We start from the raw sequence: 27,988 nt of genomic DNA on the forward strand, positions 1-27,988 counted from the left end.
GTTAGAGGCAGTCATCTTGCTCTGAACGAATGGCACACATGCGTTTATTTTACCAAATGCGCGTATTTCATTATTAGATTCGCTTCACAATGATAACACAGGCTAAAAGACGAGACGACATTGATAATTATTGCTTGAAAATACAGAGAGAAATCGGGGTGAAGCTGCGGGTTTCACATGAAGAAGCGCATGCGGACTCCGGCGCCTGGCGCTGGTCGGGGCATGTAGTGCAGCCGCTGCACCTCGGCCGTCACGACGGCGCAAAGAACGAAAACGGCCGCTCCGTAGCTGGAACGTGGCACGACATCCTCGGGCAGGAACGTCCACGTGAGAGCGCACGCCATGAGCACGTCCATGGCGTACTTGTACATGTTCGCCAGTCCCTGGTCCGTCTCGCGCGCCTTGGACACGAAGAAGACGTAGGCGAACGCCGTCTGGCTGGCCATGCTCATCTCACCCATGTCGACCTGGGAGCACATATCGCATTAGTGTTGTCCACTATGCCACAACGTGGCTCCTGAAATTTTAATTTTCGCTGGCGCTGATGACCTTGGTGGCCAAAGCACAGGAACTGCCGACCTAATCGCAGTCACTGAGGCGGCATTCTGATCAAGATTGAACTAAGAAACGCCCTTGACCAGAGTAGTAATGGAAAACTGTCGATAGTACTATCAACATTTGAGCTACTGTCGAACTATCCATGGTGAAAAAAAGCCATCGACTGTACTTTTGACTGTAGAATTCTAAGCGTCTTACCGCAGGTGGTCACATAAAGTAATCATGGCGATGTTTCACGGTACGTTTCGAACTTAGAATGAAAAGAAGTAATGTTTTTGGCCTGGTGCAACACAGGCTAGCTTTAGCCATGAATATGCGACAGTCATATCTGGAATTTAGACGTCGGAGACAATTTTATTTCAGTTTACAAACAATTGCAGCTACAATGCGTCAATTGTGTTAGTTGTAGTGAGTTATAAGATCTTGGATTTATTGCGATAGCGATTATATGGATACTCCAGGCGCGTTTCTGCCGTCACCGTCGGCGCCGCCGAGGGGTTCATTATCAAGTCCAAGGGTGATAAAATCGTCGCCGCGCGCCGTATGCTGTATGCTGTATGTGCGCGTGAAAGCGCGCGAGGTTGAGCCGGCGATCGCCTCAGTCTCGCGCACGCAGCGGGCGAAAGCGGTGAGGAAGCACGCCTCATTCTGTCGCGTGCAAGGGTTCGGGTTGTGTAGAGAGTGGGAGCGAGTTCTACTCTGGGCGGCCCGGGGGACCGCGCGCGCCCGGCGGGTCCGCTGTACCTTGAATGTCATCTGCGAGGTGTACAGCGTCCGGGCTGCACTATGTTTTCGCTGCATAGTTTGCGGTAATGCGAGCGGCAGCACCAAGGTTAAATCGCTCGCTGCAGCTGTCGCGTTTCCTCACTGGAGCGTTTTGTTTGACAGGGTTTACGCGGTTATTTAGTGAGACCTTTTCATGTTTGCTTGTGCGCGCGCGATACAATGTTTGCTAATTTAGTTAGTATGTCCATGTTTACCACATTACACGGCCAATGAAACTAATATCTTCACTTCGCGTTGGCGCACCTGCTCTCTTTCTGATTGATCGTGACCCTTGTGTTGCATTATGAGTGGTGGCGCAACTGGTCTCTCTCTAGTTGATCGTGTCCCTCCTGTTGCATACCGAGCGCTAGCGCACCTACGCTCTTGTTCTCTAGCTGATCGTGACCCAGGCTTTGCATGTTGAGCAGTAGCGCGCCTGCTCTCTCTAATTGATCGTGGCCATCGCGTTCCATGTTGAGCGGTTGCGCACCTGCTGTCTCTAGTTGATGGTGACCCTCGTGCTGCATGTTTGGTGGCAGCGCACCTGCTCTCTCCCTCTAGTTGATCGTGGCACTCGCGGTGTATGTTCAACAGCAGCTCGCCTGCACTCCACAGTTGCTCGAGGCGTTCGCGATGATAAACGGCAATGCGTTCGTTGTGTTGTCCCATGTTTCTCTTTCAGTCTAGTTGCTCGCGGTGCTTGCGCAGTTGAACGGCAGGGCACATATTCTCTCTCATTCCATCGGATTGTTCCTAGTGGCCCTTGTGCTGTATGCTGACCCGCAGCGCGCCTGCTTTCCCTGAAGTTGCTTGCGGTGCTCGCGCTGTACGTTAAACAGCAGGGTCCCTGCTCTGTCTCTAGTTGTTCGCCCTCGTTGCTGTCTGTTTAGTTACTCGTGGCCCTCGCGCTGTTGAACAGCAGCGCACCTGCGGTGTCTCGCTGCTCGGGCTCATTGCTCGTGGCCCTCGCTCTATGTTGAACAGCAACGCGCCTACTCTCTCTCTAGTTGCCCGTGCCCCGCACACTGTTGTTGAACGGTGGCATGCGTGCTGTCTCTCGATGCTCGTGGTTATTGCTCGTGGACGCCGCACTGTATGTTGAACCGCAGGGTGCCTGCTTTCTCTCAAGTTGCTAGTGGCACTCGCGGTGTTGTGGAACGGCAGCGCGTGTACATGTTCTGTCGGTCGTTGCTAATGGCCCTCGTGCTGTATGTTGGACGGCAGCGCCCCTGCTCTCTCTCTATGCTCTGTTTCAGACATCAGATAAAACACTGTGGAGACGAGAGAGACTTGTTCCAGTTGCCGCGTCGGCACTTAGAAATAGATTTAGGATTCCCACCATAGTTGTGTCAAACTGTTCTTTATATAGGCTCAGTATTGAATGGATAAATGTTTCGTCCTAACTGTGGAATACGGCTTCTAATCCGTTGTAATAGATCAATTAGCTTTCCGTAGTTTTTTTTATTTGTGTTTACAGCCGGTTGGGGCAGCCTTACGAGAACGCTCGCGCGAGCGAGTGCCGGTGGCGCGCAACGAAGCATTAGAAAGGTTTAGCTTGTCCGGTATTCCGGTAAAACGCAGGCGCAATCGTCTTGCTGCAAAAAATTTACACCCGCAACAAAGTAAAATACACTTGGTTACTGATATATTAGCTATTTATGTCTGTTTGAGCACTGCGCCACCAGGTGGCCATGCAGACCGCTCATGTTTACTCTCCGCCCCAACGCCACAACGGTTCGCCTGCGTTTTACCGGAATACCGGACAAGCTAAACCTCTCTATTTACGGAACGCGCGTAACACATTTTAACACACGTAACACACGCGGAACACATTTTCGTAACGGCAGCGTGTCAACTGGTTTGGAAACGGCATTATGTGCACGGCAGTGCCATTCTCCAGAAGCTGTCCCACGCAGAACACATTTTCTTCATGTTGGGGGGCGAAGGGGGTAGGGGGCGGAATGCCAATAAAGGTGAGAGTCTGAGTTACCTGTCATTTAGAGCGTGAAACAAGATGTTGACATAAAACGCTTTTTCAAATGCCAAATATGTTTCACACATGATCCGCAAGACATTTTGAAACATTGAGCTTTAGGGGTGCGCCAGTTCAATGCAACAGAAGCCAGCGTGCTTAAAGATGTGTGAATGAAAGACGTCTACTGTTTGTCTTTCCGATATAAATTCAAAGGCGCAGAAGCCACTGCGCTTAGAAACATGCGAAACAAAAGCACGTATTGTTTATTTATTTAGGATGTAAAAAAAGCCTGCTAACGAAATTCTGTGGCGCTGAGTGCCATTCAGTTTTCGGTAGGAGCGTTTGTATACAAATTATATCCTTTTTCCTGCTAGTTTTCCTCAATACATACGTGCCATGTTTTGTGCAACTGATTTCAATGGCTTGATAGACTAGTGATCGCACGTTTCACCGTGCGAAAGTACTTTAAAAAGGAATGTGCATCACATACATTTCTGTTCACGATTGTGACGCCATTCCGCGTTTTAGAAAGAGCAAACGTTGCGCAGCTCGTAGTCGGAGTCTTGCGCATATCTCGAAAACACTTAACGTCACATAGATGAAGGCCACATTTAAAAGAAAGAGAAATTATCTTTGTTTTGGGGACAGTTAGCGTCAAATGCTAGAGCAACATCTCGCAAGGGCTTCTAAAAATAGAATAATTAAAGTGTTTAATGATAACAGTGCATAATTACCAATTGTGATAGGTAGTACTACTGTCGGATCGACGCACGCCCGCCTCAGAGGCTTGCTGACTGCGGGTGGAATTCCCAGCGAACGTCCTTGTGATTTGCCCTTTTAATCGCTGCCAGAACACGCTATTGCATACAGCGTTTCCAAATGTCCATATTGTGCACACATTCATGACAATGTTTCTCAAATACCGGCAGCAGGCTTCTTCCTGAAAGCGGCCAGCATAGAGCGAGAGCGCCCGCAAGTAGAAACCTTACTAAGGTTTATCGCTGTATATGTCATGCCCACTCAATTTAACGCACCACAGGGATAAAAAGCAGGCATGCGAACATAAAAGAGCTCGATTTTACTGTTGCACGGCTCGCAGCGTCTGCCTCAACCGTCTCTGAGTTTCCCCTGAAACACGTAGTTCAGCTTGACGAGCTTGACTCAGTGGCTCGTGTTTGAGAGGCTGTTGTGGCACTTCACAACACAAAAATACCGTGTACGAATTGCGGGATGACGAGGCCATTCTTGGCATCGTGGCAACGCAACCACCGATATAACACGCGCTGCAATGGAAGCTATCGCGTGGTCGGACCGATGAGAGAAGAGGCGATGATCGAAATTTGAATTTGCGCGCTGGGGGAGCAGTCGGCGCAGGTGTAACGGGCGAAACTTGTTTTATTTGTAAATTTGCATGTACTTTCTTCGCATCCGTTGTACCCTAGTTACCATCTCTGTTTATCTGACTTTCGTTTCGCTGACTGCGTGATTTTATCAGGTTTCCATTACCCTGTGCTTGTTTGCCTGTTTGACTTTCATTTTGCTGACTGCGTGATTTTATCAGATTTTCATCACCCTGTGCTTGTTTGCCAACATTCTTCACTTGTGCCACCATTTGCATGCACAATCTTGTGGTGCGAATAAAGGCGCACCATGTGTATTCTATCCATTTCATTGAACCTAATTTCGCTAGGTACTTCTCCGAGTTCAAATGAAACATTATTTATATCACCCTGCAGTGCCCACATGGGCCTCCGATACCGCCGACCTTTCCTTATATTCCACCCCCGATAAGGTCTTCGTGGTGCGAATGAAGGCGCACGATGTGTATTCTATCTATTTCATTGAACCTAATTTCGCTCTGCACTTCTCCGAGTTCAAATGAGACCTTATTTATATAACCCTGCAGTGCCCACATGGGCCTCCGATACCGCCGACCTTTCCTTATATTCCACCCCCGATAAGGTCTTTGTGGTGCGAATGAAGGCGCACCATGTGTATTCTATCTATTTCATTGAACCTAATTTCGCTCTGTACTTCTCCGAGTTCAAATGAGACCTTATTTAAAACACCTTGCAGTGCCCACATGGGCCTCCGATACCGTCGACCTTTCCTTATATTCCACCCCCGATAAGGTATTTGTGGTGCGAATGAAGGCGCACCATGTGTATTCTATCTATTTCATTGAACCTAATTTCGCTCTGTACTTCTCCGAGTTCAAATGAGACCTTATTTATATCACCCTGCAGTGCCCACATGGGCCTCCGATACCACCGACCTTTCCTTATATTCCATCCCCGATAAGGTCTTTGTGGTGCGAATGAAGGCGCACAATGTGTATGCTATCTATTTCATTGAACCTAATTTCGCTCTGTACTTCTCCGAGTTCAAATGAGACCTTATTTATATCACCCTGCAGTGCCCACATGGGCCTCCGATACCGCCGACCTTTCCTTATATTCCACCCCCGATAAGGTCTTTGTGGTGCGAATGAAGGCGCACCATGTGTATTCTATCTATTTCATTGAACCTAATTTCGCTCTGTACTTTTCCGAGTTCAAATGAGACCTCATTTATATCACCCTGCAGTGCCCACATGGGCCTCCGATACCGCCGACCTTTCCTTATATTCCATACCCGATAAGGTCTTTGATTTTAGGAATTCCATCTGTGAATTTTAGCGCTGGCACCATTGCTTCTTTCCCCGATTGCTCGCATCACCTTATGATTATAACAGCTTCAAAGTGCTTAACGTTTTACGGTAGCTGCATTTAGTTATCGGTGCGTCGCAGCTGCATTCATTAGCCCTGCGTTTAGTGGGGCCGAGCAGTATTTTAACACCGCAAACAGCGCATCGTGATTGGTAGAGTATGGGAAACGATTAGAATTGGACTTATTTCTGTGCAGTCCACAGGCTGGACGAGTTCCCAGTAGTGGGTAGGTATATATAAGTCTCGGGGATCGGTTCACTGTTTGGTAACGCAAGATCTAACCACCTTATGCCTCGCTCACAACACACAAACTCTGTTAATGTGTTTGATGACGCACAAATAACGCCGACGAAAGGTTTAAGCTTCGTTTGTATATATCTTCTTCCGCTCAGAATTCGTGGTCAGAGATTTCCGTCGTATGCACTAAGCAAGAGGGGGCACGATCATCTACCTAAATCATACATAAAGGCGGGCGACTGGAAATTGCTGAATTACCAGCCCTACAACCTTGTCAAGGTTGGTTAAATAATTTCTACTAGTCAGTAACTCGAAGTACAGGTTTTTTTGCAGTTAGCCTCTAACCTGCAAAGCATAGGAAGTTGCATGTTGCATTACGCAATCGTTGGGATGCGGACGTCATTAATGCCACATTTGCACACGCTACCTCGTGTTCCTCGCCAGAACGCCATGTATGCTCAGCCAGAGCGGCGGGTGGGTAGAGCTTCCAAGCGAATGAAAGCGATACGAGTGGTAGTCGACGCAAGGGCCCGGTTACCTTGGTCAGCAGCGCCTTGGGGCTTTCGAGTACGTTGCCGGCGAGCAGGGTTGAGAAGAGGAGCGATGTGAAGGACGAGTGGAGCAGCAGCACCCCCTGGGGGATGTCCTTCGTGGTGTGCGCGAAAAACTCTTGGCCAGCGACCAAGCAGGCTGACAGGAAGGCCCACCCGAAGCTCTGCAGTCTCTGCGAACCCATCCCTTCGTCCTGGTACAACAGTAGCCCCATGGCCGTTACCAGGCACGTCTGCAGGGGTTAAGAGTGGCCAAGCTTATTCAGCCGCGCGTGGTAATTTGCTGTGTGTGCGGCAGCAGAACAACAGAAAGTACGGCAATAGACAAGCATAAACAAAGTACACGTAACGTGAGCTGAATATTGTCATGCATAAAAGAGTCCCCGCTATTAGAAAGAACAGATAATAGAACTGATAATCCCCTATTACTTGTCCGTGTCTATGTCTCCCTGCCATTTTTATAATAATCCTTCACGAACTAGATATAGGTCCCCCTATCGAAACGGTGGCCGCGCTTTTTGAAGCACTTTATACCTGATGATGTGACTTCTATAGCGCAGCCTGATTATAGGCACGTTTATAGTCCGACGTTATCGGCCCGCGGGTGAGCTTCGTTCGCGGTCAGTCACGCTGCGTCGGTTGCGACTGCGCCAGCCGAGACGCCATCTCTTCTATACTTCAACGCGCGCGCCGTCGGCTGCTATCTTCGGAGCATGCGCAGAACGTTCGCCATGTGGCGCGCCGTCCGCAAACGCCGTCTGCGGACTTGTGTTGGCGCCTTGTTCTTCGCGCGCAATGCATTGTGGTGCGAGAGTTCCGCCGACTCCGACGCGCGAATGGCTCAGGAGTCATATCGGCGCCGGGCCCGTCGGGGCGCGTCGGAAGCTGCCGGTTACGTTGGCTGCGCCGGTGCGCCCGACTATAGAGGGGTCGTTTTCGCCGACGTGACGTAGCGTGCGCGCGCGCGGGCGTTACGTCGGACTATAAACGGCCCTTATGAGTTACTTGGATATTTTGTCCTTAAATGTACTTATATCCTATAGGAGATCATAAGAAAAAAATATGGCATAATAAGTGGCCCAGTTGACCAAACGATCTTGCCAGCAAGTTTTGGTGCTAGAAAAATCTTACGAAAAAAGCGTATTCGCAATGCTAAAGCCGTTAGTAAGATCAAAAAGCTTGCGATGCGCACCGTAGCAAGGAATTTGCGCTGTAGTCGACAAGAACCGCGTATGTGATGGTAGCACGGGTGCGAACTTCAATGCTTACCCCAATAGTAACAGTAAGTCGATTGACAAAACTAAGCAGCCGTCGCAGTTGCCGACGTAAGAAGGAATTCCTGCGATAGGCGGGCAGCAGTCTTACGAACATAATTATGTTTGTATGGGCCGCTTGAATTGACGCCGTTAAGCGGTGGAACCTGCTGTTGCAGCTGATCGGCCAGAGGCCACAATTGATAGCCGGGGATCGCGCGTGCTTTCATCTTTGTAGCGCGCTCTCATTTGTCATATCAAAGTGCATTGAGTAGTTTTAGTGCATAAGTGTATGTCATAGTGCGGCATTATTCTATTCGGCGAAGCACCGATCAACGGGTGCCAAAAGGTCGTGGAAATGGGGAGCGGCGATCAAGAAGCGTATTGCCGGCCACTCGGGCCACTGGGGCCGAAAGAAGTTGAAAGCAGGTTTAGAGATTCTTATCTTTTTGTCGTCGTAGCGACCCTGACGCCCCGACAGGTTTTTGTAGGAACCCCTGTGTATTCTCTGCCCCGCATTGAGAAGCTTACTAACACGGCGGGGGTGCAAATACTCCGGAATATGTGGTGTGTCTGTGCAATCCTTTGTCCACGCAGTGCTGACAGTGTATGTGTGCCGACAGCGCCGTATGGCCGGACGCCGTCGTTTCTCCTGTGTTTGTGAATGAACAATAGGGGCCCGCCACGGAGTCAAAGGTGTGCGTGTGTGGTGCAGTACGAGTGCGGGACCTCTAAATGCCCCGGGGAATCACCCGTTCTCTTACCCCTAATTAAATGGGGCGTGGCCGAGACCTTGGGAGGAGCCGGCATCCAACTGGGTGAACTTTATTGGATCATCACCAATATCTCCGGTTCCCCGACACAGGGAACTAAGGAAAGGAGAAGTTATTTAATCGCAAGTTTTAGACTGAAGTAAGCAGTCTAGAAGCTGAGCCTACAATATGTTGAATAGCGTCAAGGAGCTAGTGCCGTCGAGTATTGCCGGGGCCGCTAGCCGCTCTTAACTGCGAGAGTTGACGTAGGAGACGACAAACCAACGTCTGCATCCAAGCTCACCGTAGTTCCCCTCAAGTTAGCTCAACCTGCTTGAGGGAAGACGTCAGACCTAGACTGCCTGGAAACCCAGGCCAGCAGTCGCATCCACCGTAAAACGAGATCGGCTTGCCAGCGTTCTTCGGGAAAACTCTGCCGTCGACTCCACGCTTGATAGACATGCTGCTGCTGCCCGGCCATGCGTATGCCATCATTTGTTTTCTTTTGAACTCTGTTTAGTTGACCACCGTTAAGTGCGTTTTGTGGAGTGTTAATCTCTATATTTACTGTTAACTGTTCGTTCTATTTCTTTTGTATTCATCATTGATCTAGATTAGCTGCATGTGTGTTAGTGTTCTTGTGTATCTTGTGTTTCTTTCAATCTTCGTGTGATTGCCAGTCGATAAATATTTTTTTTCTGTCTTTCTCGGGACTTTGACATCTTTGCTGTGTTCGCTTGTGCACAGAACGACCAACCGGCTTGTGTATCCCGTCGACGACTTCGCGCCGAAAGCGAACGGGGGACAAGTGTATTTGGCGTGCGCTGCTGCTGAAGCCAGCAACATTAAGGGTGTGCGCCGAAGTTCTGCTTAATCTCTGGTGTTCTCTAGCTGTTGCTGTATTTGCGCAATTGCCGGATTTTTCACACTCTTCATGACAGTTTATGGGGTAGCAGTGCGGTGTCCGTCACTGAAAAACATGATGTTTTTCATTGATGTGTTTTGAGCATTTTCATCATCTTTTTTTACTTTGGACTTTCCTGGGTCATATCGCTACGAATCATTATATTTCGACACGCTTTCGAGGCTACACTTCCCCATGCAGACGAATAAACGCAGAAACGCCTAAACATTGCTAATTATCAAATCTTTTTGCTGTTGGGCAATCCGTTGTTGTATTGCTTGCTGTGAGCCTCATTTTTTTCATTATCTTACTCATATTTCAATTAAGCACTAAGTTGAAGTGTCGCAGCGTTTGGGCTCCTGGCTTTGCTGATCCTGGAGCTTAAGGTGTGGACAAAGGTATGCGTACGACGGACTACAAGACGTCTATGATACGGAGTCTGATGTTAATACAAGGACATAGCAAAAATAGCTGGCAAATAAAATCATGTACCACAATTAATCCGAAAATCATGTGGACTGTTCGAACAAGCGTGATGCTGCGAAGAAAATACACCTTTTGAACGGAGCGAATAATCCTAGCATGAGTCCTCTTGTAGCTAATTGCGGTAAAGGAAAGCGTACGCATACTCTTTTGTGTCGGTGGCATCTTTCGAGCGGACAACACCTGTCAATTATAATGGAGTACGAAAATTTTTGGCGCCATGAAGGGCTATGATAAGGGTCACCAGTTTGTTGGCTGCGCAGGTTGTCATACGGGCCTGTGCTCCAACATGTAGAATGTAACATAACGGCAACACTTGGGGGTACGCTTACGCATACTTAGGCAACTCTGGTAGAGTTTATGCATTTTTTTCCTCATTCCATCCTTGATGTCTGCACACAGCGGTCAGCTTGAATGGAGGTGTAGTCGTGAGATCGGCCATCTTGTGTATGGCAACCTAAACGGTTAGGAAGGCTTCCTATCAGTGCTTGATATACATGTAGAATGCAGAATTGCTCTGATGTTCTCATCCTGGAATGGTGAACTTAAAATAATTCAAGCGTGAAATTGCGACTCTTAGGAGCAGACTCTTGTTTAGTCCTTCAGAGCATTCACAAAATATGACAAGAATAAAATAAAAAGACGGGAAGTGAACTTTAAAGTCATGTGTCTGCACATAAAAACCTAAAGTCTCAGTTTTTTAAACCGCGTCTACTGTGACGTGTACAGTGGACAATATTGACAAATTTTGCCACCAGTCAGTTTTATAAAATAATTCGTGAATGTCACTTTTTCAAAAGTAATGTAGAAAGCAATGACGTTACGGAATCTGAATATATTGAATTCGTACCTTTAAACGCTTTCATAGAGGATTTCACGAAGTTGGGACGGCTGTTTTCGTACAGGCTTGCCGTGTTGGTAAGCATGGCAATTAAAATTTGTTTCCGCTCACCTTCCACTCAAAATGTGGAAATAATAAATGAAAAATATAGAATGTATGCTCTGACCGCTGACTACTTTCCTTTTAAATGTAATAAGTTCCATTGAAATCGGTTCAGCGGTTGCCCAATAACACTGCTACACAACAAACAAAATTGACGAGAGGAACGACGGCTGTCACAAAGGTAAACATGAGCACGTAGTCACTCCATGTGCGAACTATTAGATAGTCCATACACTCGACCTTTAAGTGTACATACATTATGTAAGTAGTCATAGCTTCTGTAAGTCAATCAACAATGTAATGAAGGCCCTAAGATTTACACGTTTTGCGCGCGCTTAAGTAGGAAAACCGGAGTTAACGCCCAACATCGCAAGCATGCCTTACTCACCAGCGAGAAGACGAACCATACAGGTCTCTGTGTCCTTGACCCCGCCATGGTGGGTAGGCCTGCCAGAACGGGTGCCATGCTTGTCAGTCTACGATGCGGAGATGTATCAAGGACATGAACCTGCGAGAATGAACGCAGCAATTGGGTTTAAGTGAAAACAGCTGCTTTTCATATGGCGAACAGATCCTTGGAAGGCTGTGTTTTCAACCACAAAGAAAATTATTCCTCTTAAAAAAAAAATATTAAGCTACAATGCACATGTCGAAATACGCATGTGAAGCTTCAGCCTTAGTGAGGCGGTAAATAAATGATATGCTAAATAAATGCGACGCGCGCATTGCTTTTATCGCATGCAACTTGTAATTGGGATCTCATGTAATCTCATGCAATGTTTACATTTATGCACTGCAGAGGCCACCACGCTCACACTAATACGGTCCAAGCTTGTGTTTAGGCACCGCACCGCTCCCAATCTGTGGCGGAAAGCAAACGCCAAATCAGCGCTACGCGCAATGTGAGACTTCGACGCATCGAGGCCACGAGAAAGAAGGCAATGGGTGATGCTCGTCGGGGAAAGAGAAAAGGCGGGGAAAGGATTAACATCATCATCATCATCATCATCATCATCAGCCTAGTTACGCCCACTGCAGGGCAAAGGCCTCTCCCATACTTCTCCAACTGCCCCGGTCATGTACTAATTGTGGCCATGTTGTCCCTGCAAACGTCTTAATGTCATCTGCCCACCTAACTTTCTGCCGCCCCCTGCTACGCTTCCCTTCTCTTGGAATCCAGTCCGTAGCTCTTAGTGACCATCGGTTATCTTCCCTCCTCATTACATGTCCGGCCCATGCCCATTTCTTTTTCTTGATTTCAACTAAGATGTCGTTTACCCGCGTTTGTTGCCTCACCCAATCTGCTCTTTTCTTATCCCTTAACGTTACACCCATCATTCTTCTTTCCATAGCTCGTTGCGTCGTTCTCAATTTCAGCAGAACCCTTTTCGTAAGCCTCCAGGTTTCTGCCCCATATGTGAGTACTGGTAACACACAGCTGTTGTACACTTTCCTTTTGAGGGATAGTGGCAACCTACTGTTCATGATTTGAGAATGCCTGCCAAACGCACCCCAACCCATTCTTATTCTTCTGGTTATTTCAGTCTCATGATCCGGATCCGTGGTCACTACCTGCCCTAAGTAGATGTATTCCCTTACCACTTCCAGTGTTTCGCTACCTATCGTAAACTGCTGTTCTCTTCCGAGACTGTTAAACAGTACTTTAGTTTTCTGCAGATTAATTTTCAGACCCACCCTTCTGCTTTGTCTCTCTAGGTCAGTGAGCATGCATTGCAATTGGTCTCCTGAGTTACTAAGCAAGGCAATATCATCAGCGAATCGCAAGTTGCTAAGGTATTCTCCATCAACTTTTATCCCCAATTCTTCCCACTCCAGGCCTCTGAATACCTCTTGTAAACATGCTGTGAATAGCATTGGAGATATCGTATCTCCCTGTCTGACGCCTTTCTTTATAGGGATTTTGTTGCTTTCTTTGTGGAGGACTACGGTGGCTGTGGAGCCGCTATAGATATCTTCCAGTATTTTTACATATGGCTCATCTACACCCTGATTCCGTAATGCCTCCATGACTGCTGAGGTTTCGACTGAATCAAACGCTTTCTCGTAATCAATGAAAGCTATATATAAGGGTTGGTTATATTCTGCACATTTCTCTATTTCTCTACTTCAAGTGAAGTGAAAGGATTAACATTGGTATCTAAATACAGTTAGGCATTTCATGCACCTTCAGTCACAGTGGCATGCGTAACAATAGTAGGGAATCGGACATGAAGTGGAAACATACCCAGTGGCAGCTACCACAATGGCCCAAGCATGGTGTAACTCGAATGTAGGAAATTTATGAAAATCAAAGGAGCTGCTGATCATCATGAGCGTTCTTTTTCATTCAGATAGACACTTAGCTTGATAACAAAGACATCGTTCTCTAGAGGCCCTTGTGAGCCCATGATATGCTCAGTATTTGTGCGGGGTAGTCGTACTCAAGCTTTACGGAATTTTTAAAAATCGCCCGTGGCAGAAAGCTGACTTCTTGTTGTCAAGCAGGATTATTCCAAGAGCCGGACATTGCTGGCGCGAGAAATCAAAACACGTACACTACTAATTAACAGTAATTGACTAATTTACTTCTTAATTGATTACTTCACGACGACAAATGTCGCTATTTACGAATTGTAGCCGGTGAGCTCGCAAGATTCATCCACTTCAAATGAATATCTAGGATGACAGCAGTTTTGTGACATTATTTACCGAAGTGTGGGACCAAATAAATGGGATTTCCAGTTAATTTTTTACTTCAGTGCATAAGAGAGCGTTGTGTTAAAAAAAGTAAATTGAACAACAGTCTATTTTACAGAGAGTTTGATGGCGCATTTCTCCCAAACTGATGTCGTTCTGGAATTTAATTTCAAGTTGATACGCCTCGCATTCTCATCAGCTACAATCTGGCAATTATTTATGGCACAATGTGTGCCATAACTAATTATTTAGAAGTTAATATGACAGCTTTTACTAGTTAGTAGAATATGTGTTTTGACTTCTCGTGACAGTAATGTGAGCCTCTCTGAATAATCCAGCTTAAGGACTAGAATTATGTTATCTGCAACAAGCTATTTTTTTTAATCCATGAAACTGAGAAATGATTACCCTGTACCGTAATTCATTTCTTAATTGTGTAGCACACAGGTACACTCATTGCCACTACTTTGTCGGTCGAAATTCTGTGTATAACGAGAATCGCGGGGAAAGAGGCAAATGAATCTCCGGGTCAACAATACCTGTTCCCAGTGCGTTTTGAATTCACGAGTGTTGGGTTGAGAACGGGTTGATTTTCGACCCCTGCATGACGGCGGTCACGTTGCAGTTACAGAGCAGTGAGAACACGTGATGCACCACAGCACATGTGAGCTGATGCAACGGGACGTGCCACTATAAGTATGCAGCCTATACGCCTGCATGCTTCGCGATAAACTGCAGTAAAGCATTTCAAGAGTTGGAACTATTCTGTGTGCTGTAAGGTTGGTCGTGCAGCGTTGAATAAATGTAACATACATGTTACAGGATATTTATGGGAATGAGCTAGCGGTTGTTCGGCCCTTCCTGTTTTTGTCCTATGTGTTAAAAGGCATCAGGATAAGTGGTTCACTTTAAACCAAAACAAGTAGCAGTGTTTATCCACACATCTTAGTACGGTGACATGAACGAGTTAAGAGCTGCGGAACGGAATCATCAGATAAAATGCGGGTTGCCCGTGGCCATCGCTACATCTCGTCATTAGTTAAATGCAAAACACCTGTTTATCCAGGACTTATTTTTCTGTTAAGTAACGGTACATACTGTCTGAATCACACTTTTCAGGAGTGGTCAAAGGGAAGAGTTGTCCACCACCTTTAGAAAAAAAAAAAAAGCACAGGCCGAAGCCGCGATGAGGCCATGCATGGTCGTGCCGCAAGCTGTAGCCATGGGCTATACGTAAAGCATATGTGGAAACAAGCCCCTACAGTGAGGTAGCAGCTACGGACGCTGGCGCAGTCCCTATCTGGCCGCTCGACCACTCTAGAAAGGTGTGGTTGAGATGTCTCGTGTATCAAAGCAAGGTGATCTTTCGCATAAACGTCATCATTAAAGCACTCTTTGCTGAAAGTCGTTTTCGATTAGCCAGCCCGCCTGATCTTTATGATATTGCCATAGCAATTATATGGACACTCCAACCCAATGTTTGCCACTGTTGTTGCCATGAGCTTGCGTATATATTTAGCTATATGCATGCCATACGCGATGCCATGCTACATAACTTGCGGTATATGCGGGTTATACTGCCCCACCATTTTATCACTAATGTTGCCTATGCTGTAACTTACATTCCCGCCAAAATTATTCCTCTGAACTTTGAGAATGGCACCTAACAAACAAATGCCATAAAACAAAACACCGATAGCGAGTGCCTTTTATCTTCTCATACTTCAATAATAAAAGCGCAAACAATAACAGAAGTGAAACCTGAAAATTACATCATTTTATTAGCGCGGCTGTGCTCAGCCTCCGGGATCGGCCCAGCAGAGGTTCGAAGCATACACGATACGGAAAAGTGGTGGTAAAATCGTTAAGAAAGACTTTGGCATTTATTAATAAATACGTGAAGTTGTCCGATACCAGGATTCAAGCAGAGAAGCCCTAGCACAACAGCTCGTTTTTACTTAGCCCACATTTACTAAAATTCATACTACTTAGTCAGCCTACGTTTACTTAAATTCATACTACTTAGTCAGCCAACATTTACTTAAATTCATACTACTTAGCCAGCCTACGTTTACTTAAATTCATAGTACTTAGTCAGCCTACGTTTACTTAAATTCATTACTCTTAGTCAGCTTACGTTTACTTAAATTCATACTAGTTATTCAGCCTACGTTTACTTATATCCATACTCCTTATTCAGCCTACGTTTACTTAAATTTATATTACTTAGCCAGCCTACGTTTACTTAAATTCGTACTACTTAGCCTACGTTTACTTAGAATCAAACTATTTATTCAGCCTTCGTTTACTTAAATTCATACTACTTAGTCAGCCTACGTTTACTTAACCCTTTGACGGTTTTCGCCGTACATGTACGGCGGCGGTTTTCTGTCCCGCAAGGTCTTTGCCGTACGGGTACGGTTTCGACCCTCCGTTTGAAATTTCGCGCCATAATGACGATGCACGCTTACTGGGAGGTGCTGCCACCTCTTAGGTCTTACAAGAAGCGTTTGAAATTTGTGCTACCTTCTTGGGGAGATAAACAGAACTGACTTCAAGCTTCAGCGCGTCGCGCAGACTGCGGCCACACCCCTTTCGCGGTTTCGGTTTCGCCGCGTGATCGCAACGGAGGCGCGCGAAACGTAATTTTTCTCTTTGTCGGCACTCTCTTGCAAATGCTGTGGAAGTTGATTTCTATCTTGATTGGCGCTGCTCTTAGCTTGTTTATAACCGCCGCTCGCGAGGTATTCTCGCTCTCAGCGGCAACGCGCTTTCGCGGTTTCGGTTCCGCCGCAACGGAGGCGCGCGAAACGTGATTTTTATCTTTGTCGGCACGCTATCGCGGGGGCGGCGGAAGTTGATTTCTATCTTGATTGGCACGGCTCTTAGCTCGTTTATCACCGCCGCTCATGAGGTATTCTCGCTCTCTGCGGCTGCGCGGAGACTCGTGTTTCAAGGAGTACCACACTCTAAAATACTATTGAACATATTGCAGTTCTGAGTGATGCCGACACCAAAATACTGTTCCCTAATTTTTTTTACTATTTATTCCCGACTTTATACATCTTGTACATTCAATATCCGCAATAAAATAATTTGACCACCCGGGAAAGTTTTCTTCAAAATAATTCGACCCTCAAAGGGTTAAATTCACACTACTTAGTCAGCCTACGATTACTTAACTTCATACTACTTAGTCAGCCTACGTTTACTTCAATTCATCTTACTTAGTCAGCCTACGTTTACTTAAATGCATACTGCTTAGTCAGCCCACCTTTACTTAAATTCGTATTATTTAGTCAGCCTACGTTTACTTAAATTTATATTACTTAGACAGGCTACGTTTACTTAAATTCACATTACTTAGTTAACCTACGTTTACTGAAATTCATACTACTTAGTCAGCGTACGTTTACTTAAATTCACAGTACTTAGTCAGCCTACGGTTACTTAAATGTATCCTTCCACCAGCGCTACTGGCCTCCCACTTCGTTTATTATTCTAACATATTTGCTATCGCGTTCATTGCTTCGCCCTTACGGCGAAACTGTTACATTTTTCAGAGGTTAGAATCCTTCCACTGGTGCCGACATCCCGGTAGCAGTGTATTTCAGTACGCCTACAAGCGCTAGGATTGTTGCTGCTGTGCGTAGGCATGAAAAATCATTTTCTCAGTTAAGAAGACCACCTCCTGTTGGCTAATCTTGTGCGTCATCACCACCTTTACAGATTGCAAAAAATTATTCATCTTGCAACGAACTTCGCTAATGAGTTTTACTTCAAGCTCCAGACATTTTGCGAAAAGTAATGGAAAGCGACAAAAGTGGTCTTTTTTCAAAGCCAATAACGAGATTTTTGCAATGATATATTAAAATGCTTACGGTTGAATAGACGTACAAGAGTTATCATCCAAGTGTGTTAACTTAGTGCTGAATGAACGCTTTTTATAAATTTCTATGGCATAACGAAAGTTGGCCCAAAGCTAACTCCACGCTGTAAGACGTAGCTTTAGCTCAAAGGCTTTTATCTAAATACATGGGAACGGATAAATTGTCTTTCTCTGCAACCGCTGCACTTATAGCGATGAAGCTCTATGTAATAAAAAGAAAAAAGAAGTTGGAATGTAGTGACTGTTGAAAGCAGAATTGTTATTTAGGCCTTAACATTAGACCGTAACATTAGGCCGTAAAGTTGTTCAATAAAGGTTGTTGAAAACCACAATACACGGAAAAACGAAACTTAGTTTCACAACTCCATACTGAGCAATGAAATATAATATCGCACTTCTGTTGACTGCACCTCGTAATGCATCTAAAGAGAACAAAGCTTTTGTAATATACATCGCTTTGAAATACGATATTGAGGACAAAGTAATGGGAGGGTAAACATAGGTAATATGTGAAGAACTGTCATACACATTGTAACTAATTGACGTAAGCTGTAAATATTTTGTGAACTTTCTCCGGTTAAGCAACTATAATATATGCAATTTAGAAAACTGCGATTTCAGTTTTTTTTTAGTGTGTAGTTATGGATTTGATATCTGTATGTGCACATACTTCTTAAAATTGGCTGACTATTCTTGCAAATATTAAGGGGCCTCAGTGAAAACGTTACTTGCCACAATAAGTAGTATTTAACTTTATCTCTCAATGGAGAACATTTCACCCAAGTCAGTCATTATGTTGTGCAATAAAGCGTTTCTACGCATTACGTTCACCAAATTCCGGAAAGGCAGCAATGGCCTCGGTGGCGAGCTATAACTTCCTCTTCAAAACCGTGCTCAGAAGAATGAATGCACAAGCGTACCTGGCAGCGAACGCGAAGGCGGTGGTGAAGCCGCGCACGACCACGGAAGCGTTGACGGCGATGGATCCGTGGGGGCGCGTCATACGCAACGTGCAGCTGAGCACGCCCACGAAAGCGCCCAGGCTTACGAAGAAGAGAAGGCGGGCCGTGTGCTCCACCGAGTGCCTGCGCCGGCCCAGCACCGCCAGCATGGTCCACATGAGGCTGGAGCCCAGCATCAGCGTGATGCGCTGCGTTGCGTCAGCATGACAGGGCGGGCGGCGAATCAATTTTGAGTTGATGATCACCGTCATCGTAATACACTGCCCTGACACACGCGCACACGCATTCGTGTGAAGACGCAGACTCCAGTGAAGAAAACTGCAATTCAAATGCGTTTGTTTCTTTTCGAACGAAATGTCCACAACAAGAATGTGAAACGTCTACACTCCGCATCAATACAAAATGCAACAGGTAATCGGTAATCAAACAGCGATACAAACGCAGTTCGGAACCTTATTCATTGCTATTTTCTATGGAGCATAGAGTTCCTAAATAATTACTGTAGAGGGAAATTAACACTTGTGCCTATGGGGGCTCTCCTGAGCGTGCCTCAGCCTACATGGAAATGATGGTAAGTACAGGCTTCGGATTCGGCTTCGGAATGACTTCGATCTTTAGACCGTCTGCGTTTAATTAAGGCGCAGTAAACCAAGCTATACTAAAATATTATCTCGTAAAATTGAATTTTATCACTGCAGAGTCATATATGATGCGCAACACGGTACATAAACTTTGTATGACTTTGAGATTGAAGCACGTTTTACTATAGTTTACACCAGGACACACCAGGGTATGCATTCTTGTGCAATTCTGTTCCCGATTTAGTGCCAGAGTATAATTTTTTATTTATTTTTACAACAGCAATAACAACCGTGCATGTACTTATATAAAAATACTCATCAAATGTTTATGGGAAGAAAAATCTTTTATTGTGAGAAAGTGTTGCGCCCTTGAGAGGAATGCTACAAGTGTCGTCTGCTACGACGCCTGCTCGCTGCGAACGCGAGATTTTTCTCTCAGACGACACGAACTTATTTGTGAACTCTCTCGCTCTTTCGAAAGGCTACGTCGGCTGTCACCATTCCTGAACGTCTTCAAGTACTTTTAAGCACATCTGCTGCACTGCTAGCAGGGATGCTTGAGGCCTCCTACGAGTATACTTCATTTTATTTTACGTTGACGCACGGCTTCCGAAGCTTTACGGCATGGCGTTGCACTTGCCCATTTTGCGACACCAGACTGCAGCCAGGAAGTAGCAACCTTTCCTACCACAAGTAAGTTTGTGTTCTTAAAGTCCTAAAACACGCATTTCAATCAGCACCTAGACACGTAATTCACAATGAAACCCTCAATAAAATTTGATTGTCAAGCGACAATTGTACAACTGTCTATGTCTTGTATCAGTAGCGCCTCTTTTTCCTGTTCTGAAGTTTCATAAAGGACGTAGCGCTACAGCGCCAACCTAACACAAATAACAAACCAAGGTGCAAACGGTCAAAACATATTCTGTCAACGTTTACGATGCCATCGCTTTCTCGTCAGAGCTTCGACACCACACCGCCACACAGACATCGTCCCAGCCGCTGGGCCAGCACGCTATCGCCACCTCGAGCAACAGAACAAAGGCAGAGAGCTTTCCGTTGCACTGTCCCACTGCAGGTTATAGCAATTGCGCTTGGAGCGAAACCAAAACTGCCAAAATATACTTGTAGATTCGTTCGCCAGTCAACAGAATGCCAATCCGTAGCCTGTACATCCCATCATTCCCATGATGGTTGAACGATCGCAGCGCCAGATTTTACCTCTAGTTATACTGATATGAAACTCAATGCTAAGAAGTTTGCTATGTGCTACGAGTTTTAGTTTGTTGTGTGCTATTTGCTGTAATCACAAGTGCACAAACAGGCACAAGGGAATGAGATTAAAAACGTCGGCAGCTTTGGCCAATGTTTTATGCGGTCTTCAAATTATTCGCCCGTGTTCTATGTCTATTGCAAAAAAGACAGAAAATATGTCGAGCTTTTTGCCCACTCTGCCCTGAACCTCTTGTTAAGCATATAGCAACGAACAGCAGTGGGAGCACACCACAGAACACGGTTGCAAGCAGCGGCTATGCCTGCAGCTATGCTGTGAAGCGAGCAGTCTCGTTTTTCCGTGCCGTTACAAAGGTGGCGGTCTGCGCTCTGCTGCAAGTCGTTATACGGCGCTCGACATTTTTAATATCCTCTCATTATCAGTGATGTCTGGTGCTAGCTGATTACGTACTTGCACCTGCAAATTTTACAGACAAGCAGTTCATGTTGAGCGTTTCGTGGATTTTTCGTGTCAGTCAACAAATCTGCCTGTGCAAAAACTAAGCTCTCGAATTTAATGCTAAATCGCTTCATTGTATGCAAGAGCTTATGCATTTCATCACTTGAATATGCATTTTCAGTAGATTAGTTATAAATAGACACCATTTTCGGAATCTGTAGACTTTCAGGTAGATATTTTTTTGCTTGCTCAGGGAATATGAGCCATTGCTTAAGAGCGCATGAGTAATCCATTGTCTTAAGCGAGAGAGAAATTTCTCTTTGGGTAGGCATGGACATGCTTGCGCGTTTAATAACAGCGGTGGTACGAAAATGAGTGTGCGTATATATCGTCGCGATGACCACCGATCAAGAGAGGAAATGTGTTGGTACCTTTGTTCGAAATTCTGCGTCACCTCTGTGTCGAGCGCTGAACAGCTTCGCTGGTAATTCATCTGGCTCACGGTTTTTCTTAATTTCCTCACACCACCTAATTTTCTGCGGTATTTGACTACGCTTCCCTTCCCTTGGCACCAACTCTGCAACTCCAGTGGTCCACCGGCTGTCTGCCCTTACATGGCCTGCACAGCTCCACATCTTTTTTGTTACTGAGAACAAGCATGTCGGCTATCCCGGTTCGCTCCCTCATCCCCACCGCTCTCTTCCTGTCTCTTAACGACACGCCTGGTATTTTTCGTTCCATCGCTGTTTGCGTGGTCGTTAACTTGCCTTCGAGCTTCTTTATTAACCTCCAAGGTTCTGTCCCGTACGTTAGCACTAGTAGAATGCAATGATTGTGCACTTTTCTTTTCGATGACAGAGGTTAGCTACCAGTCAGGATAATATCCTGAAGTTTTCCTTAAAAATCATGGCACATCTGAACCTATTTATCGTCAAGCAAGCGGAGGGATTCATTTTCATCAGCCAGCGGCCACAACTCAAAGCTCGCGCTCGTGAACAAAACGTAGTACGCCGCCCAGTGAAAGCACGACAGTACGCAAACAATACGTGTGAATAGACATCTGCCTGTTCGAAAACAGCGCGACGTCACTACGGATGCCCCCCCCTCCTCGTCTGCCCCACCTTCGAAGTGGGCACTGGTTGACAAAAAACGTTATGCGTCATGTTCTTGCTGCTCAAGAGATCGTATATCCACTGCCGAGATTGTAATTTCGTCATATTGCTATTTTTTGAAGTAATGGCATCTGTGAACTGTGCTTATAAAGTATAATCGTTCCGGCTTTACCGGCACAGCCACGTAGCGTTGTTGTTGAGTGCACGGTTCCCTTAAGTTAGCATGCAGTGAATTCGTAAGGATGCGCCTCTTCGGTAGAACAAACAGCCACAAAAAGTTATTACTATTCGACAGGGAACATTTCATCACAGAAGATGCACATTTTGATTGTGCCGAAGTGATACTGAGCTTAATGACTGGCCTTCGGCCAAAAAGTTTTATTGTATTGTCATGAAGGTACTAATTGGCGCCCCATTTACACTGTAGTGTTAAACGAGCTACAGCATTAACTACTTCTAAACAATGAGCCATACCCATCACGGCGGCGCCTGAATTCAGACGAGGCATGAATGCAGAAACACTTGTTACCGGGCTTTCGGAGCATGGTAAGAGACCCCACATGGTCAAAATTCATCCGGAGCCTTTCCTTACAGTGTCCGCCATAAACCGCTGTGCAACTTAGGGATGCTAAACACTAAAATTTAATTTTATTTGTTAGCCATGGTCATGTGAGCGTACAAAGCAAAAGCTCACACAATCCGCTGCGCAGCACCTTCGCTTAGCTGATGCCTCCAGAGTGTCAGGTGCCTCCCTTTGCTGCTTTCAACTTTAAAAGACCCAATTTTTGTATGTTTAGTGCATCATCCCAGCATAAATTTCGCGCCGTAGAGGTAAGTACAACAACAAAGGGAAAAAAATAAAGTTCGTATTGACTTAAGACCCATCGGATCTGCGCTAAAACGCGATAATTTCAGCTGTTTGTATTTTGTGCATTCCCCGTGGCGGAGGGTATACACGGAGCTTCGGCAGTGATCAGAACATGCTACGAGCTTTTTCGTAGTCTTAACTTTCAGTCGATAGAATATGCTGAAATAAATCTTTTTTTCTAATCATCGCGTCTCATTCATTCTTGCCTGTTCAACAATTACGTGTCCTGAAGTTTTGTCGGCGCCTGATGACTACGAGTGGCCTCTTACACGCAACAGGCGTCGACAGTCTCTTTCTTTTCTCTCTCTCTCTCAAACACGCACACACACACACACATGCACACACACACACACATGCACACACACACACACACACACACACACAAACGCACGCACGCACGCACAACGTCCGCTTCCCTACGCAAAGATGAGCCGTCATCGCCATTGTTTTTCGTCGCAGACTTTCCCTCACCACAACAAACGTAGTACGCTGTCATGGAAAAGGCAATATTCTTCATTGCGCAATCCATCACAGACCACCACGTGGCTCAAGTTCACAAGCAAAGAAAAAATTCCAGCGTCACCAGATTTTCATCACGCAGTTTACCACACATCGATGCTCTCCGACACAAAATACAGCTAATCTGGCTAACAAAAGAATTGTGGAGGTTCACGTAAAAGGAGAAAAAAAAAAGCGCCTTCACGTGGCGCCCACCTACCCCATACAATGTGCTACTGCACCACGCAGAAAGCCGGCGGCGGCTTTGATTTGACAATCAGGATCCCTGCACGTGTACCGGCGCACAGTACGCTGTGACGTCGTCGCGGCGGCATGACGTACCCCAGGAGAGGCCAAGTGACGTATCAGCACTTTTGCAACTTTCACTTGAAATATACGAAATATATGACAACGTTGCACACCGAACAATGCAATTGGAAAGAGTCACGATTGAGAGTAAACTATCCTCGCACTATTTACGTACTTCCGCAGAGTTACTTGGGATGAGAAGAAGTACTAATCTAGAGATATTTGAGTGGCGCCTTCTCGCGTATGACGTCAATGGGAGGACTCCGCTGCCGCACCGCGCGCGCGCGCTCGCTACTTGGAGGCGACTTGAAGCTGACTGCCGACCTCCTCTGCTCGAGTTTTCAAAATGTCAGTCTACATGTTTGCTCGGACCAACATGTCCGAAGTGTACCAGGACACTATTCCCTGCAACATCAGCGGAGTAGTCATCGTCACCATGCTCAATGTGGGTTGCTCGTGGTGTCGTCTGCTAGTTATCAGTGTGTACACGTGCTCAACGTTGGTTTCTCGCCCTTGCTGTTCGGTTTCATGGCGCACTCATCATAGTTCGTCGACCCTTTTTTGGAAATGAACTGCAGGATTTCGCATTCAGCCGCGGTCCCTGTGCTCTAATAGTCTGTTTCTCTGATCAGCGCATGCTGCGTGCTCGGTCGCCCACTCCGTTTGTCACAGACATTCCGTTTTTGTTGCTGCTCAACGAGTTAAGTGTATAATGAAAGAAGTTTGACGCAATTACAGGAAACTATGTGGTCACTGCGGTACGTGAATGCGTGCACTGCTTTAGCGGCATTGCAGTAAAATGCCGTCTGGAACGTCTGATGGAAGCACGGACAAAATTAGTTGCAAAACAAAATTATATCGTCTTGTGCTGCAGTATTCACCTACAGATCATATTTAATCAAAATGCATTACTTCCAACGTGACACAGCTAGCCCCTGTATGTTAGTCGGCTTAGGGCAACCCTTTCTTTCCTCGCTCCTGCCGTGGTTAGCGTGCACATCCCCTTGGCTAAATTCGTCCAGCGATGATAGTTAGTGCTATCGCGTAACAAAATCAGGCTAAAGAACATGCGCGGATCTGCGATCGCAAACACCAGAGACCAGTGGAGCTGGGGGAAGGTCAGTAAAGCAGTGCCAATCCGCACACAAGACCCACGAGCGCCGGCAGAGCGTCCAACGGGGTCCGCCAAAGGCGCCTACTACGGCGTCCGCGATTCGCGTGGCGAACGCTGTAGTAGACGGGGCGGTTCTCTCCACTCTACGCGGCGGCGGGAGAGGAGGACATCGAGGTATCCTAGCAGCCGCCGGGGAAGAATGCACCTCCTCCCTCGTCGGGCCCCCCTGCGTCGCGCGGCACCGGAGAGGCACCGGCACCATCCGCGCCGCGTTCCTCGCTCGCGTGCGCGACGCTCCGTCTCCCCCGCTAGGCTCCACCCACCCTCGCCGCGTCGCTATGCTGCGCAATGGCATTTTCAACTCTCTCTCCGCGCTCTCCCCCCGCTTGGCGAAGCTGCGCACGTCAAGAGACACCCATGGAGCTTCTAACAGCTTCACTGTGAGACTTCCCGTCATGTCATAGCGCAATCATCGATTGTTCTCGCACGCAAGTGGCCCTTTCGACGTTATGCAACTCACCAGCGGATGGAGGTGATCTCGGTGTTTGCAAAGTCTTCGTTGATTCTGATACTGCTTTTCCTCTGGAGATGTCTGTGCTTGTCACATTATCGTGTACTGCCATGCGAGACTCCACCATGTCTTCTTATCTTTCCCGTTCGCTATCATCACTGTTATGGCAGAATCCGCTTTGATACCCATATCCAATCCGCACCTGTGTCCAGTGACCATCCTGCGAGGTGAGACCTTATAATATGTGTAAGCTGTCACGTGTATTAAAAATCTTGACGTTCACGATGGCATCACCCGTTTGCATCTTTACGGCATAAATTCTGGCTCAACAACGCATTCAGCCGTTTTCGACTGCGGTGATGTCACCTTACGCAATCTCATCGCACCCAACTTATTACCATCCTTAACGAGTTGGCATCTTCATTCGACTGCCATCCACCATCCTTGGGTCGCACGATAAGTGCCTCTCATATCATTGACACTGGTTCACATGCCCCTTGCAATAGCGTGCGTATTGCGTTTCACCAGGGGAGCGCCGACTTATCACGGAAGAAGTGGACGGCATGCTGCAGAGCAGCGTCATGCAACCTTTTGAGAGTCCTTGGTCATTACCTGTCGTTCTACTGCTCAAGAAAGATGGCTCCATTCAATTTTGTATTGGTTAACGCCGCCTTAACAAATATACAAGAAAAAGCGTTTACCCACTGCCTTGGACCAACGACGCTCTTGATTGTCTGCAAGGTCCACAACACTTCTGATCTTTAGGTTTCCGTTCTGGCTATTGGCAGGCTCTCATGGCTGAGGCGGACCGCCCAAAGACAGCTTCCATCCCTCCAGATAGCCTGTACGAGTTTAACGTTATGCCATTTGTGCTATGCAATGCGCCCGCTGCGGTGTAGCGCATGACTGATACCACCCTTCGCGACCACAAGTGGAACACTTGTTTATATTACTTGGATGGCATAGTTGTTTTCTCGGGGAATTTGCGGCACATCTCGTCCATCGGCATGACATCGTAACATCTCTCACTTCAGCTGGCCTACAGCTCAACCTGAAGAAGTGCCATTTCGTTGCCCGAAAATTAACTCTCTTGGTTCACGTTGTCTCGAAAGGCGGCATCCTTCCCGATCCCGACAAGCTTAGCGCAGTCGCCGATTTTCTAAAGCCCACACTTATCAAGGTCCTGCGAAGTTTCATAGACCTGTTCTTATTTTCGTCATTGTGTCCCGAAATACGCCTTTATCAACGCACCATATTCTGCCGAGCTAACGCGTCTAAGTGCACTACAATTCCAGATGTTGCCCGATAGGCTGAAGATCCACGCCAGCTGGCTTACTCGCAAACTAGCTAAGATACAGGGCATCAGAAAACACGATGTGACAGTCATCAGGTGACACCCAGCTTCCCTGCCGGTCCGATTGTTTGACTTTGGATACCACATCACGCCCCTAGCCTTCCTTCTAAACTACTTGCATGGTGCCACGGTCTGTACCGTATCATCGAGGCCACCTTACCTGTGAACTATATCGTTGAGCCAGTCACCCAATCGCCGGAACTTCGTTGTCGGGGTCGCGAGACAGTGAATGTTAACTGCCTAAAGCCATATTACGAGCCCCTCACCTTGTCTGCTCTCTGAGTCGCCAGGATGGCTCCGTTTTCGACCCGGCGCCAATGTAATGAAGGAGACGCGCTTCGGGGTTCCACTTGCATCGCAGAGACGATGACGACGACCCGTGCGGTGATTAGGACAGACCTCGTCCTGTTCGCTGCTGCTAGGCTGCTGTTAGAGTTATTACCGCTTGTGTAAGTAAACTTCATTACAGATGGAAGAAAGTAAAATTCTTGTCTACGTGTGGGGATTGAGCAAGAAGCTACGCATGAATCGAAGATGCAGAGGAAGGAAAGATTCTGTTTTGAGCTTTCACGACAAAGACGTGAAAAAGGACGACAGAAGCGTGTTCATCACCAGAATAAACAGTACGCACAGCCGTGATACAGAATTCTAGCCACTGTAGCCGTGACGCACAGTAAACACCGGCTGCACATAGTTGCTGGACCAAGTTAAATGGCTGCTAACAACGCAAAAACGCGAATAAAATAAACGACTATAAGCATTATTAGCCATCAACAATGAAAACAGTATATATTTAGGTTGTACAGTAGCTAGGTGTAGTTAAATACGCAGCTTTTTAGGAATGTTTTCTCTCCTGTGGCTTTAACAGCCAGCGCTATTTTTCTTGCGGCGTTCATCTGAAGAACTACCTAAAGAAGTTCAGTGCGGTGCCGTGCGTCATCGGTGCAACTCCTTTCTGCAAAGGATCCTACAGAGTAGCAAAAGGGGTTTACTGGAAAGGACTTTAGTTTTGCCCGTGTGTCAGGGGTATGAGACCCTCTGCTAACAATAAAGGGCTCACCTGCACGGACGAGTTGTCCATGATGGCGGCCACCGTGGCCGGCATGGTGACCGTCATAGTGGTGGGCTCGTGGGTGCGCGGCCGAAACGAGGCGAGCAGCCGCACCCAGCGACGCCACGTAGACTGCGACGCCGAAGTCGTGGCAGACGGAGCCGCCGCGGGTCCCCGTGGCGAGGAAGACCATGGGCTGAGTACTTGGGTCTCGCCGTCCTCGGATTTCATGGCGAAGTCT

General features: G+C 46.7%; 1 protein-coding gene across 2 annotated transcripts; it reads right to left on the minus strand.

The window, feature by feature from the left end:
* Positions 1 to 29: 29 nt before the first annotated feature.
* LOC129383003 (uncharacterized) lies at positions 30 to 27,984 on the minus strand. 2 transcript variants are annotated; one of them, XM_055067193.2, is made up of 3 exons: positions 27,757 to 27,984; positions 18,636 to 18,865; positions 30 to 467 (listed from the first exon to the last, which is right to left on the minus strand). In XM_055067193.2, the coding sequence occupies exons 1-3, from the start codon at positions 27,938 to 27,940 to the stop codon at positions 174 to 176; spliced, it is 708 nt and encodes a 235-aa protein (XP_054923168.1). In that variant the 5' UTR covers positions 27,941 to 27,984; the 3' UTR covers positions 30 to 173. The 2 variants fall into 2 exon arrangements, with proteins under 2 accessions (XP_054923168.1, XP_054923169.1); XM_055067194.1 differs by lacking the exons at positions 18,636 to 18,865; positions 27,757 to 27,984 and adding an exon at positions 6,782 to 6,996.
* Positions 27,985 to 27,988: the final 4 nt, after the last annotated feature.

This window comes from Dermacentor andersoni, chromosome 3 (assembly GCF_023375885.2).
Source record: "Dermacentor andersoni chromosome 3, qqDerAnde1_hic_scaffold, whole genome shotgun sequence".
Taxonomy (NCBI): domain Eukaryota; kingdom Metazoa; phylum Arthropoda; class Arachnida; order Ixodida; family Ixodidae; genus Dermacentor; species Dermacentor andersoni.

Bases quoted from the DNA above. Each gene is read 5' to 3' on its own strand.
- LOC129383003 (XM_055067193.2), bottom strand. From the start codon at position 27,940: ATGGTCTTCCTCGCCACGGGGACCCGCGGCGGCTCCGTCTGCCACGAC. The intron at 18,866-27,756 runs GTGAGCCCTTTA...GACGCAACGCAG, and splicing joins TGGACAACTCGTCCGTGCAG to CGCATCACGCTGATGCTGGG. The intron at 468-18,635 runs GTACGCTTGTGC...ATGTGCTCCCAG, and splicing joins GCCTTCGCGTTCGCTGCCAG to GTCGACATGGGTGAGATGAG.